Source organism: Pseudophryne corroboree, chromosome 2 (assembly GCF_028390025.1).
Source record: "Pseudophryne corroboree isolate aPseCor3 chromosome 2, aPseCor3.hap2, whole genome shotgun sequence".
Lineage (NCBI taxonomy): Eukaryota > Metazoa > Chordata > Amphibia > Anura > Myobatrachidae > Pseudophryne > Pseudophryne corroboree.
In genome coordinates this window covers 934,577,821-934,592,643 of record NC_086445.1, presented here as the reverse complement: position 1 = coordinate 934,592,643, position 14,823 = coordinate 934,577,821, and the positions used below count along the sequence as shown (strand labels likewise).

At 46.4% G+C, this 14,823-nt stretch overlaps 1 protein-coding gene across 5 annotated transcripts in view; it reads right to left on the bottom strand.

Moving 5' to 3' along the window:
- Positions 1 to 14,823, bottom strand: part of ST3GAL6 (ST3 beta-galactoside alpha-2,3-sialyltransferase 6) — a 358,764-nt gene that overhangs the window by 39,529 nt on the left and 304,412 nt on the right. For all 5 annotated transcript variants that reach the window (XM_063956263.1, XM_063956267.1, XM_063956266.1 and 2 more), the window contains 2 exons: positions 9,893 to 9,988; positions 3,729 to 3,915 (listed from right to left, as the gene is read on the bottom strand). In XM_063956263.1, the coding sequence (XP_063812333.1) occupies positions 3,729 to 3,915; positions 9,893 to 9,988 (283 nt within the window). The remainder of the gene's footprint in view (positions 1 to 3,728; positions 3,916 to 9,892; positions 9,989 to 14,823) is intronic.

The window sequence follows — 14,823 nt, the reverse complement described above, 5'->3', positions numbered from 1 at the left end:
GTCGACCCCCCACCGCTCCTGAGTCCGCTTGTAAGGCCCCAGCGTCATGCTGAGGGCTTTGCAGAACCCTGAGAGGGCTTCTGTTCCTGGGCAGGGGCTGCTTGCTGCCCTCTCTTACCCCTTCCTCTGCCCCGAGGCAGATATGACTGTCCTTTTGTCCGCTTGTTCTTATAGGACCGAAAGGACTGCGGCTGAAAAGACGGTGTCTTTTTCTGTTGGGAGGGGGTCTGAGGTAAAAAGGTGGATTTTCCGGCAGTTGCCGTGGCCACCAGATCCGATAGACCGACGCCAAATAATTCCTCCCCTTTATACGGCAATACTTCCATATGTCGTTTGGAATCCGCATCACCTGACCACTGTCGCGTCCATAAACTCCTTCTGGCAGATATGGACATCGCATTTACTCTCGATGCCAGAGTGCAAATATCTCTCTGAGCATCTCGCATATAAAGGAAAGCATCCTTTAATTGCTCTATAGTCAATAAAATACTGTCCCTATCCAGGGTATCAATATTTTCAGTCAGGGAATCCAACCAGACGACCCCAGCACTGCACATCCAGGCTGAGGCGATGGCTGGTCGCAGTATAACACCAGTATGTGTGTATATACTTTTTAGGGTAGTTTCCAGTCTCCTATCAGCTGGATCCCTGAGGGCGGCCGTATCAGGAGACGGTAACGCCACTTGTTTTGATAAGCGTGTGAGCGCCTTATCCACCCTAGGGGGTGTTTCCCAGCGCGCCCTAACCTCTGGCGGGAAAGGGTATAATGCTAATAACTTTTTTGAAATTAGCACTTTTCTATCTGGGTTAACCCACGCTTCATCACATACATCATTTAATTTCTCTGATTCAGGAAAAACTACAGGTAGTTTTTTCACCCCCCACATAATACCCCTTTTTGTGGTACTTGCAGTATCAGAGATATGCAAAGCCTCCTTCATTGCCGTGATCATATAACGTGTGGCCCTACTTGAAAATACGTTTGTTTCATCACCGTCGACACTAGATTCAGTGTCTGTGTCTGGGTCTGTGTCGACCGACTGAGGTAAAGGGCGCTTTACAGCCCCTGACGGTGTCTGAGACGCCTGGGCAGGTACTAACTGGTTTGCCGGCCGTCTCATGTCGTCAACTGATTTTTGTAATGTGCTGACATTATCACGTAATTCCATAAACAAAGCCATCCATTCCGGTGTCGACTCCCTGGGGGGTGACATCACCATTATCGGCAATTGCTCTGCCTCCACACCAACATCGTCCTCATACATGTCGACACACACGTACCGACACAGCAGACACACAGGGAATGCTCTTATCGAAGACAGGACCCCACTAGCCCTTTGGGGAGACAGAGGGAGAGTTTGCCAGCACACACCCAAGCGCTATAATATATATGGGAACAACCTTATATAAGTGTTGTTCCTTATAGCAGCTTAAATATATCAAAATATCGCCAAAAAATGCCCCCCCTCTCTGTTTTACCCTGTTTCTGTAGTGCAGTGCAGGGGAGAGTCCTGGGAGCCTTCCTCACAGCGGAGCTGAGCAGGAAAATGGCGCTGTGTGCTGAGGAGAATAAGCCCCGCCCCCTATTTCGGCGGGCTTTTCTCCCGGAGTTTTAGATATCTGGCATGGGTTAAATACATACATATAGCCTCAATGGCTATATGTGATGTATTCTTTTGCCATAAAGGTATTAAATATTGCTGCCCAGGGCGCCCCCAGCAGCGCCCTGCACCCTCCGTGACCGCTTGGTGTGAAGTGTGTGACAACAATGGCGCACAGCTGCAGTGCTGTGCGCTACCTTCATGAAGACTGAAGAGCCTTCTGCCGCCTGTTTCCGGACCTTCAATCTTCAGCATCTGTAAGGGGGGTCGGCGGCGCGGCTCCGGGACGAACCCCAGGGTGAGACCTGTGTTCCGACTCCCTCTGGAGCTAATGGTGTCCAGTAGCCTAAGAATCCAATCCATCCTGCACGCAAGTGAGTTGAAATTCTCTCCCCTAAGTCCCTCGATGCAGTGAGCCTGTTGCCAGCAGGACTCACTGAAAATAAAAAACCTAAAAACTTTTTCTAAGCAGCTCTTTAGGAGAGCCACCTAGATTGCACCCTGCTCGGACGGGCACAAAAACCTAACTGAGGCTTGGAGGAGGGTCATAGGGGGAGGAGCCAGTACACACCACCTAATCCTAAAGCTTTATTTTTGTGCCCTGTCTCCTGCGGAGCCGCTATTCCCCATGGTCCTGACGGAGTCCCCAGCATCCACTTAGGACGTTAGAGAAATATATATATATCTATATATATCTATATATATATATCTATATATATCTATATATATATATACTGCGCCTAAATTTAGTGCCCCCCCTCTCTTTTTTACCCTTATGTAGCTTGACACTGCAGGGGAGAGCCAGGGAGCGTCCTTCCAGCGGAGCTGTGAGGGAAAAATGGCGCCAGTGTGCTGAGGGAGATGGCCCCGCCCCTTTTCCGGCGGACTTCTCCCGCTTTTTCTGGAATTCTGGCAGGGGTATTTTTACACCTATATAGCCTTCCTGACTATATATGGTGCAGATTTGCCAGCCAAGGTGTATTATATTGCCCTCAGGGCGCCCGCCGCCCCCCCCCCCCAGCGCCCTGCACCCATCAGTGACCGGAGTGTGAGGTGTGCTGCAGTGCTGTGCGCTACCTTGTTGAAGACAGAAGTCTTCTGCCGCCGATTTTCCGGAACACTTCTTGCTTCTGGCTCTGTAAGGGGGCCGGCGGCGCGGCTCCGGGACTGAATGATCGAGGTCGGGTCCTGTGTTCGATCCCTCTGGAGCTAATGGTGTCCAGTAGCCTAAGAAGCCCAAGCTACCACCAGTTAGGTAGGTTCACTTCTTCTCCCCTTAGTCCCTCGCTGCAGTGAGTCTGTTGCCAGCAGATCTCACTGTTAAATAAAAAACCTAAAATATACTTTCTTTCTAGGAGCTCAGGAGAGCCCCTAGTGTGCATCCAGCTCAGCCGGGCACAAGATTCTAACTGAAGTCTGGAGGAGGGTCATAGTGGGAGGAGCCAGTGCACACCAGTTAGACCTAAAGCTTTCTTTATAGTTGTGCCCAGTCTCCTGCGGAGCCGCTATTCCCCATGGTCCTTACGGAGTCCCAGCATCCACTTAGGACGTCAGAGAAATTACATATATGACAAACCCTAGAGACTGTTCGGATGTATAGCCTTTAGTGTTATACGTAGTAATTAAAAACTTCTCTCTTAGAATGTTCAAAACATCATAACTAGTAGATAGGGTGAACCAATGTTAAAGGGGTCACAAAAGTGTATGGACAGGATGGCAAATCATACGCAGCCCTAAGATGGAATGAATAATGCAAAGTCTCAGACATAGAGACAGACATCAAGCAATTATCAAATGCACCTCCAGTGCTGTTCCACATACCTAGAATGCCTACAATCTTTCCCATCCAATCAGGGCAAAAATACTATTGCTGTCGTACCACAACTTGATTTCTGCATACAGGCAGGACAGTTTTAGTGACGTATTTAAAGGCTCAGACGTACCTGTGCACAGGGTGTTAACATGCAGAATCTACTGCGGGCATGTAATCCAGGTAATAACTGCACGTGGCATACGTACGCCAAGTGGAAATAAGTCCACGGGGAGATTGTGCATGGATGAACAAATGTGGAAAATATTACTATGCTGGATTGACCTGAACTATTGTTCTGCTTACTGAGCACTTACCACTCTCCTGTGTAAGAGTAATTCTGACAGCCATTTTACATCATGTGGCTTGAACATCATAAGCACCACTGTCGTGTTGGGATCATAGTGCAAACTGTCTGAAAAGATGGACTCTGGGTAACAGAGGCGGAAAGTAGTCTTTTGTCCGACGTCCTCTTCATAACCTAGTACGGGACCATCGTTCATCCTTGCAAGAGAGGGAAGGAGGGAGGGGGTGGGAGGAAATTACATCATTAAAAAATAAACCTTTAAATCACAATTCATTTTGCTGTCACAATGAGCGAATAGTACTGTCATTTTTCTGTGGGTTTTACATATACCACTTACCTGGCACTGGTGCATGGGATGTGACAGCAGCCAGCTGGGCTTTAGCCAACATCCTATGCGACTGCGTCATCCTGTTGCGTCCCTCGCCTGTATTGGAGGAGATCTGTTCTGCACACATACAGTAACGTTCTCCTCCTCCGGCTAAGGCCCCCCAGGGGTGACTGACACATGGGAAGCTTAGTGGGGGATAATGCCACTGTGGATAAAGTGATGCTGGGGGTTCTACTGCCACTCGGGGTTGGAATGTACTACTACAATGGCCCTATGGAGATGGGAGGGTTGCTAGACACTCCCATAGAAGAAATTATAGTTTAAAGGTAATTAAATGAAAACTTGACAGTTTCTGAGCGTTGTTCTGGGATATAATTAGGTAATTGATTAAAGTGCATAAATTCCCAGTAGAAGAAGCAGCCACATGTGGACCGACTGTCTACTGCAACGCAGGTTTCCTTATACAAACTAGTGACATCACTGTGGACCCTGACACCTCCAGGAACCTGTGACATCACTTTGTGCACTCCACATTATTAAGTGGTCAGTGTCACCTAAAGATTTGGTAAATGGCTGCCTTGGTGTTGTGTAGCTGAGGGCTGTAGGTGGCTGTGAACCCCCATGATGTGCATCAAAATAACATTTTGTAAACCAAAAAAAGTTTAAACAAAAAAATAATCTTGTTTAACATTCACAATTACAGGTACATTTAAAGAGCCGTTCACGTAGCCAGGACAGAAGAGGACTCAGGTACAGAGGCTGCGGCATTGTGTTCACAGAATACAATGTAATATATTCCTTTTTAGCCACGGTTTCCTACAATCTGCCCTCAAGGCACTATAGCAGTTCCAGGTTTTAAGGGTATCCATGCTTATGCACAGATGGGGTAATCAAACTGACTCGGGCATTACGCCACCTGTGATATCCTAAAAACCTGGACTGTAAGGATGCCTTTAGGAGAGCGTTTGGGAAACCCTGCTGTAATGTGATGTACATTTATGTGAACAGGGAAATGTGCAACAAAGACTTAAAACGCAAGAAAAAGTAAAAACACCATTACTTATGGGTTCATATGAGAAAAGATGTAGTGATTAAGATATTTTGCGCTTTTCTTTGAAAGATATACTAAACCAAAATTATTTGGTATACACTTGAGTATCTTAAAAAATACACATTTATTATCACAGACATAAGGTATTATATAGACACAGTGCATACACCTTATGATGATGTGGACATGAACATTGTAATATAAACGTAAAATTGGTATGGAAATAAATATGTACCCCAGTTGAAAGGTAAATAATAACAGCGTGCTCCTGGCTCATGCTGTATAGGGGTGGTGGTGTGTGCATCATCTGAAACATTATTCTACATGCCATGTATTGAATCTGGACTTCTGAGGACTTTACCTCCAATCTAGGCTAGACTCTGTGGTGTGTTGCTGAACTGCCTACCTATGCACCACACGGGTACATGCCACCAATTTCACATTTTACCAACGCTTCTTTACAGCTCCAATCCCATAATTAGCTATTGTTGTTTTCCTATGATGTCCTCGAATAACACTACACAGCGGCAGTCATTCTGCTGGATCACATTTGCATTTCACCATTCAAGCTTGTTTGCAGAAAGGTCACTTGATCTCCAAATCAGCCGCCCGCTCCATGTACCTGTGTGTCTGGTGTAGCAGTAACATGACCCTTCTCTGTGAATCTAAGCTGCAGCTCTGTATCATTACTATATATCAGTATATGTGTGTGCTATCTGTAGGATAAAACAGCAGCTGAAAAGAAAATGGAAGACATTGTGCCTCCTTATAATAAGACAAACATATATATTTAAAAAAAAATGTTTGCATTATGAATAGATGTGAAGCTGCAAATGAAATAATGTTATGTGTCCTGCCAAGGGCAACAGCCCTGAAATGTGACGTAGACAGTAGCAAATCCCAAACCGTTTACATTTTCATTTCATTTCAGACAAGGCCAAATAGAAAGGCACAGACAGGCAGACAAACAAACAAACAAACAAACAAACCAACCAACCAACCAACCAACCAACCAACCAACCGAGAATGCAAATAGGGTATTGCAGTCATAAAAGGTATGAAGCCTAGACTGTAACGGTAAAAGACTGCGTGATTTTACTCTGTTTATGGATAGCAAACGGGAGACTAATAATATCTTCTAACTCTTAGCAATTTGTTTATTTTCTGTGTAATTTTCCAAGTCTTTTACTATAAACGCACCACAGGAACAGAGACTATTCTATTTTTGAATATTCCTATTGTTCCCTTTCAGTCATCTTCGTGTCAGTTTCAGAGCAAGTAACCTTGGTCTCGGAATCTTTATTGTTACAAAGACTGACTCATCCGGATCTCTATAAATATTATATTTGAATGTGCCCATTATATCACACTAACGACTACTCGACATGCTTCCCTCTTGTTTTGGGATGAGGTCAAAAGGCTGACAATCACAACGCCGAGTTATGATGTCGCCATTTGGAATGTCAATATTGTCAGAATGCCAACTTTAGGCGTAGGCTGGAGGGTTAGGGTTAGGCTGAAGGGGGGAGGTTAGGGTTAGGCACGCTGGAAGATTTGAGGTCACATGACTGTCGGGATACTACAGCTGTCAAGGGCAAATAAGTCACCACTGGGCCACCAGGGACTATATGTTGTCATTCTAACATCTTATTAACCGTCTACATCAGGGGTGGCCAACCAGTCAGAGGCAGAGAGACAGAAAAGGTCTGTAGTCAAGAGCAAGAGCCACTATCATGCAAGTACGCAAATATGAGGGCGTGGTCTAGTTGTCACAAAGCCACACCCCATTTTTGTGTGCACACCCTTTGGTATGACGTTTGTAGAAGTATGACCTCATATCATAACCCCGTTTTTCATCATGTTGTACAATGCCAGATACATATAATGCCCCAGTACAGTGCCACATACATATAAAAACGCCAAAAAATGGGTGCCTCCACAGTGCCAGATACATATATACCCCCAGTGCCAGATACATATGTCCCCACTTTGCCAGCTATGCCCCCCAGTGCCAGATACATATGTCCCCACAGTGCCAGATACACATGTCCCCACAGTGCCAGATATGCCCCCAGTGCCTGCTATGCCCCCAGTGCCTGCTATGCCCCCAGTGCCTGCTATGCCCCCAGTGCCTGCTATGCCCCCAGTGCCTGCTATGCCCCCAGTGCCTGCTATGCCCCCAGTGCCAGATATACATGTCCCCACAGTGCCTGCTATGCCCCCAGTGCCTGCTATGTTCCCAGTGCCTGCTATGCTCCCAGTGCCAGATATGCCCCCAGTGCCAGATACACATGTCCTCACAGTGCCTGCTATGCTCCCAGTGCCTGCTATGCCCCAGTGCCAGATATGCCCCCAGTGCAGATACCCTTGTCCCCACAGTGCCTGCTATGCCCCCAGTGCTAGATAAGCCCCCAGTGCCAGATATACCCCCAGTGCCAGATATGCCCCCAGTGCCAGATATGCCCATGTCCCCACATTGCCTGCCATGCCCCCAGTGCCAGATATGCCCCCAGTGCAGATACCCATGTCCCCACAGGGCCTGCTATGCCCCCAGTGCCAGATATGCTCCCAGTGCCAGCTATGCCCCCAGTGCCAGCTATGCCCCCAGTGCCAGCTATGCCCCCAGTGCCAGCTATGCCCCCAGTGCAGATACCCATGTCCCCACAGTGCCTGCTATTGCCCCCAGTGCCAGATATGCCCCCAGTGCTAGATATGCCCCAGTGCCAGATATGCCCCCACAGTGCCTGCTATGCCCCTAGTGCAGATACCCATGTTCCCCACAGTGCCTGCTATTGCCCCCAGTGCCAGATATGCCCCCACAGTGCCTGCTATGCCCCTAGTGCAGATACCCATGTCCCCACAGTGCCTGCTATTGCCCCCAGTGCCAGATATGCCCCCCAGTGCCAGAAATGCCCCCAGTACAGATACACATGTCCCCACAGTGCTCACCAGACCCAGTTCCGCTCACCGCGCTGCTGCTGCTTCTCTCCAGCGGCTGTCTCTCTCTTGAATTAGGCGCCGGTCCGTGAGCCAATCAAAGCTCGCGGTCTGGCAGCCAATCAGGAGCCTTAGCTGCCGGTCCGCGAGCACTGATTGGCTCACAGGCCGGTGCCGAATTGAAGCGAGACACCGCTGCCGGAGACTGGCGTGCGTGTGTCTGGGGCCAGCGGTGGCCAGGAGCCGGCCGAGCCGCATACAGCGGATGAAAAAGCCGCGGGTTGGCCACCGCTGGTCTACATGATGAATGTCAACATGAACCACACCACTGGATGTCAGTCAGCGGCAGTAGTGAAAAAGGAGAGACCCCCCCCCCTCCCCAACCACCACCACCAAAACATCCAGATACCTAGGAGGAGAGTGGGCTAAACCTCTGCCCCTTGGCCACCTCATGCACAGGGTGGAGACCACACCTCCTGCCCACTGACAACAATGCTAAATTGTGTGAAACCTCTCCATGTGGATGCCCTGGCACAGAGCATGCATCCACAAGGATTGGGTTAAAGGAAGAGAGGCTGGAAAACCCTCAGCTGTATTTATGAGCTTGCAATGTATAAAAGGCAAGCCTAGTTTGTGATGAGAGCAACATCACACTTCTGCACATCTTGTAGGAGATATTCCTGGTATCATCAACTGGGAATCTTTCATTGGAGATAACCTCATCTGGCTTCTGATACGCCTACAGTTACTTGTACCCTATGACTACAATGTCAGTATTACATGCTTATCCGTTTTCTGGCTGTCCTAAGTTGAGCCCTGAGCCTACTCTGCTGCCATTAACACTGAAATTTGTTTGATTCAAAACAGTCAACAATTTTTATTTGACCTGTTAAATGTGAGGTGGGCCTACAGTCATTACATCCTTCCCTAGTGCCTTGTTGTGCAGTAAAATTACATTTGCCATTTCCCAGCCTCCTGGAATTAAACCGGTCAGCGTTATAAAGTTAGGCTAATGGTGCTGCAAGAACTACAGCCGCTAGTGCAGAGTCTGAATCCATTTATTTTATTGTCATTTTGCGTTCATCTTCTGTAGTTACTGTATTTGTGCCCACACTTGTATGAGTGCTCAGTCTGTGACTTCCTTTTCCTCTCCAACACGTCCACCCCTTTAGGTTTCATTCTATTCCTTCATTTGTTTTGACTATTGCCAGAGTAACTAGAGAACTTTTTATCACCCTTTTTACTGCGTAGTTGTTTCCTCTTATTGCACATTATCATGTTTTATTGTATGTTTAGTCTCTCTCTCTTCCGTTTCTTTTAGAACATATCTGGCACACAGATCTCTTGCATTAAATAATGCATTGTTTTTGTTTATTGTACTGTTCCAGCATGCCATACCTACTCCCACTCCCACTATAACCCCCCCCCCCCCCCCCCCTCCCCGAGAGGTTCTCATGGGAATAATTTTAGCTTTTCTAAAATCTAACACCTTCGTTTTACTGCTGACTGTACTTGAAACCACACTGTCCGAAGGTTACTAGACCACAACATCCCTCCTACAGGCACAACCCACAGTTTATAAAGAGTAATTTAGTGTGGGTTCCCTAACCCACTGGAGAGATTTCACACACGACTATCCATTACCTTCATGCTGTGGTGAGAGACTGGGCTGATCTAGTGATCTATAGTGTGGTCATACTACGCAGTACTGTACTGGTATTATTTATTAATTCCCATCAGTGCCGAACTCTTCCTCTGATGGAGTTCTCACATGACATAATAACCTAAGGTGAACTTAAGTGGCACTTTAGTTTCGTTATTACCAGATATACAAACAAAAATTAATCGGTTACCATACCTTATTACTACATCATATCTATCGATGGTCTTCCCTAAAGTGCTGTTTCGCAGGATGCCTCCATTTCCGACTACCACACATTTCTTACAGGATATGCTGCAATAAGAGTAGACAGGTGTTAGTGTGTTAGAGCCACATTTGCCACTCTCACTTTCTTAGCCCAGCTTACAAAAGCCACAGGTGCCGTTGGGAAAAGATGACCAGCACATGAGCAGAGGCACCTCAAGCGCCAGTCACAAGCCAATAGAGGGAGAGGGGAGGTCACCGGGCAGATGACTCAGCACAATCCCTCTTCGGCAGTTCTGGGTTTCATACATGCATGCAGTATCTGGACCCACTTCACCGGAATCCGAAAGTGAAGTCGGTCCACACAAATAATGGCCGTATCTACCCCAAAGATCCAGCCAATCAGCTCTAAGTGCCATGTTACAGGCTGTGTTTGAAAAATGACAAGAGGTGGTTCGTTGTTACTGTACTTTATCTCTCTCCAAGGCTTAGAACATAGACCCATAAATGTTCTCCTTGTCAGCACTAACAGCAACATATATGACTATTACCACAGTGCCAGGGGACAACTTTGTTAAGAGAAGTGGATCCTGCTAATTTGTTCCCCATGTTTGTACTAACTGGGGCTCTGAAGTTCACTGCACACGTGTCTATGGGGCTAATTCAGACCTGATCGTTGCTGGGCGTGTTCGTACAGCAGCGATCAGGTCTGAAGTGCGCCGGCGCATGGCAGAGGCGGTCGCTGGGCAGGAGGGGGCGGGCCGGGTGGCATTTGGGCGCCGTTTAGGGGGCGCGGTCTGGGTAATGCAGGTGTGCCCGGACAGTGGGGGGGGGGGGTGGACCGCGGCAGCAGCATGACATCACATGCAGCCGCTGCGACCCGAGCAGCGACGAGTAGCTCCCTGCCAGCGCGCAGGAGCTGCACTGGCCGGGAGCTACTCCTGAAGTACAAAAGCATCGCCGCTGTGCGATGCTTTTGTACTTGTGCAACGGGCAGGACCTGGCATGCGGGGCGGGATAGCCCTGTGCTGGGTGTCCACCCCCACATGTCAGGGAAGCTGATCGTAGATGTGCTAAATTTAGCACATCTACGATCAGGTCTGAATCACCCCCTATGACCGGAGTTTCCCTGTGGACACTGTATACATAAATAGCACACTGATGGGACCGTAAGACACAGCTCCCAGTCACACCAGCAATATAGCACAGTGCTCAATTTGTAAGGTTTCTACCCTGTCCAGAACCAGGTACAACACTAAAAATGGACTCCATATAGATACATTAGACTTTGAATCATACACACAATAATTGGTATTGCTGTATGCAGAAAAACAAAATCATTTTTGATGAGGTGATTTTCAGAGACTGCATTACCTACATCAGACTAATACCCCATTCAGACCTAAACCCCAGGTCTGAGCCAGGTTAATGAACATGGGGCCTAATTCAGACCTGATCACAGCAGCAAAATTGTTCTCTAATGGGCAAAATTTAGCACATCTACGATCATTTACTCTGACATGTACGATCATTTATTCTGACATGCGGGGGACGCCCAGCACAGGGCTAGTCCACCCCACATGTCTGGCCCTACCTACACGCAAAGGTGCAAAAGCATTGCACAGTCGTGATGCTTTTGCACCCGCTGAGTAGCTCCCTGCTAGTGCAGCTCCTGCGGGCTGGCAGGCCGCTCTTCGCCGCGTCCCGGGTTGCAGCGACTGCGTGTGATGTCACGCAGCCGCCGCAGCCCGCCCCCGCAATGGTCCGGACACACTTCCATTGTCTGGATCGCGCCCTGCTAACAGCATTTTAAGCTGGCAGCCCCCTCCCGCCCCGCGACCGCCTCTGCCTGTCAATTTACACTGCAATTTAGATTTCAGTTTTAACACACCCCACCCAAATCCAACTCTCTCTGCAAATGTTATATTTGCTCCACCTGCAGTGCACATGGTTTTGCCCATTAGAGAACAAGTTTGCTACTGTGATCAGGTCTGAATTAGGCCCATGATTGCAACCCGTGTTACATCTGTTCATATCCCTTTCACACCGCACGTTGGACTCTGATTATTCCTGGGTCGTCACCTTTCACACTTTACCTGTGACTGCCTTGCAAAACTGTCAGCCAAGAAAAATGAATGTTACAGGCTTACAGAGATGAGAAGTGAGCACCAATGAGCACCTTTTAAATATAACCCGGGTCGAGTAACCTGGGTCCCTTATTTAGACCACAGTATCACCTTAATATATCTATCAATATATATATAAATATATATCTATATATATCTATCTATCTATATATATATATATATATATATATATCTATCTATCTATCTATATCTATCTATCTATCTATCTATCTATCTATCTATCTATCTATCTATATATCTATATATATATATATATATATATATATATATATATATATATAGCTCATCAGGTGGCACTCAGTGCAAAGTAGCAGTGTTGATTCAACATTTCAATGCTTTATCTAAGCATTTTCACCAGGGTGCAATGATAAAACAATGCACATTGGTTTCAATGCTTTATCTCGGTTCTACAGTGCTGCCTGCTGTTTTTCTTTGCACGGAGGGCCTCCTGATGAGAGTTTGTGACATACTGGATCCTGTTTAACCCTTTATGATCCCTTGTCCATTTAAATGGACATTATTACAAATGTAATGCGGGGACTGTATTGTGATGACGGTTGCCATTCAAATCCCAATGTCCATTTAAATGTGCGAAAATACTATGAAAATTCTGCGGCATATGGCAGAACGCTATCAGATCATTGTCCATTAGGATGGACACTGAGTCTAAATGACCAAACCATATTTATTTGGGGTTACTTTACCAGTGTCATCCCTGGGATACACTGGAAACATGCACCGGGTCATAAAGGGTTAAGGCTTCATGTGAGGAGGGACCCTGCACTTACTGTACATACATTAATTGTACCTTGAGGAGTGCAGCCTACATGTTTATTTTTTACATGTCACCTGAAAATGACACATTTATTTTGCTAGACTAAGAAAGTTGCAATTTTTGTTTGTCTGTCTGTTTGTTTGTTTTGGCATTGTGCAAAAACTACTCCGCCTCTCCCGGCTGTAGTAAACGGGTCCCGGGACGCATCGATCCGGGAGCCCGTTTACGCAGCTACTGACCTAGTATTCAACCCGGGTATAACATTGCTTTATTCCCGGGTTGAATTGCCAGGTCAGGTGACCCGCGATTTCGACTATGCCCCTTTTACACCGCACGCCGACCCGGCAATATGCCGGGTCGATGCCGGGTTATTTGTGCGGTGTGAAAGCGGTATTAGTGACCTGGAAAGAAATGGGAGGTACGTATTATCTCGACGTGGCATCACGGAGAGGAGCAATAAAGGAAAAGCCAGACGCTTGACACTCAGCACGTGCAGGATCCTCAAGTCCAAAATGACTTTATGTAAATAAATATAAATTTTTGGGGAGAAATAAACTTCTAGGGACTGTTGATGAACTATGGAGACGAGAAAAAAAAATTCCGAAGCAAAGTCGTGGGAAACGCTAATGTACAGATGGGTCCACATTTATCTTGACCTTTAATAGGATTAACTGAGACTGGCCAGTCGGACTTAATCCCCTCCTTTAATGACTTAATCCCCTGCTGTATTGTTCTCTGTATTGTATTGCAGCTGAGAACAATAGATGAAGGGTTTATGCTAATAAATCATGTTGTGACTAGGCGCAGAAAACTAGTCAAGATAACAGTGGACCCATCTGTATATATAAAAAAAAGCTTTATCTACTATAAATGTCAGCAGAGACAATATCGTAGAGACCCTTTAACACTGGTAAAGACACTTTGTTATGTTAGACACTTATTTTTACCAAATGTCCATGCCCCAGCGATCAGCATTACCAGCCAACCAACAAAATGAGCGTTCTCTATTAAGTGACAGATAATGTGTTAGCTTCAATGCGTATACATAGGCTTACCTGTGTAATGCCTGAGTGTTCCAGTTTAAAGGGATAGTACGGTAAGCCTATAGGTGTATACACATGAAACGATTTTGCTAACGATTGGGGCGTTCCCGATTGGATGACCAATCATTCCGTGTGTATGCACAATATTGTGCATGTCGCACTCCCGTGGGGTCGTCCATCGCTTCCCCAGATCTTACTGCATGATCAAAAGATCAGGGGAAGCGGAAGCCTTTTTTTTTCCATTTACCCTCTTATTAGAAATGCTGGGCTGCAACTATATCCGCACAGGAATTCCTTTTAAATACGCACAAAGTTGAAGATGAAGTGCAACGGAACTAGGTGCGAAAAAAAAAGCAGCGGCAGCTTCGTAGCACTTCATACACAGATTCAGACTCGCACATCAAATAGATCAGTGCAATCTGGCAAAGTCGTTTTGTCCCACTCGGCCAAGAGTCTTTCTCGCTCTAAATGAGCATCTTTACCTGTACTATTTTTGTTGTTTATTTACTGTAATGCTAAGTTTTGTCTCCCTGTACTGTCCTTTGTACGGCGCTGCGAAACACTTGTGGCGCCCTATAAATAAAATGTAATAATAAATAGTTATTTGCATAAATAAAACTGCAGTTGTTTTATTTATGCATATAAGATGCACATTTAGGGCAAGAAAAACGCTTGGCTGAGTCACACGGGAACTGAGGAGCTAAGAGGGGTTATTTGTCATGACTAAAGCCACATGTATGAGGTCACATCTGTATCCAAGGGTATATGGCTATTAATTCTATTTGCATAAATGCACAGCAAAATCTGTGTGTCAGTAGTTGGAATGAATTTCCAGATACTGTGGATATGAGTGCCGCGTCTATATCTGCAGTATATGTGTCTGAATAGTATATTATGATATATAAATCTAACTGAAAGCGTTAATTCAGCACAGGACCGTAACTGTAGTTCTGTGTAAAC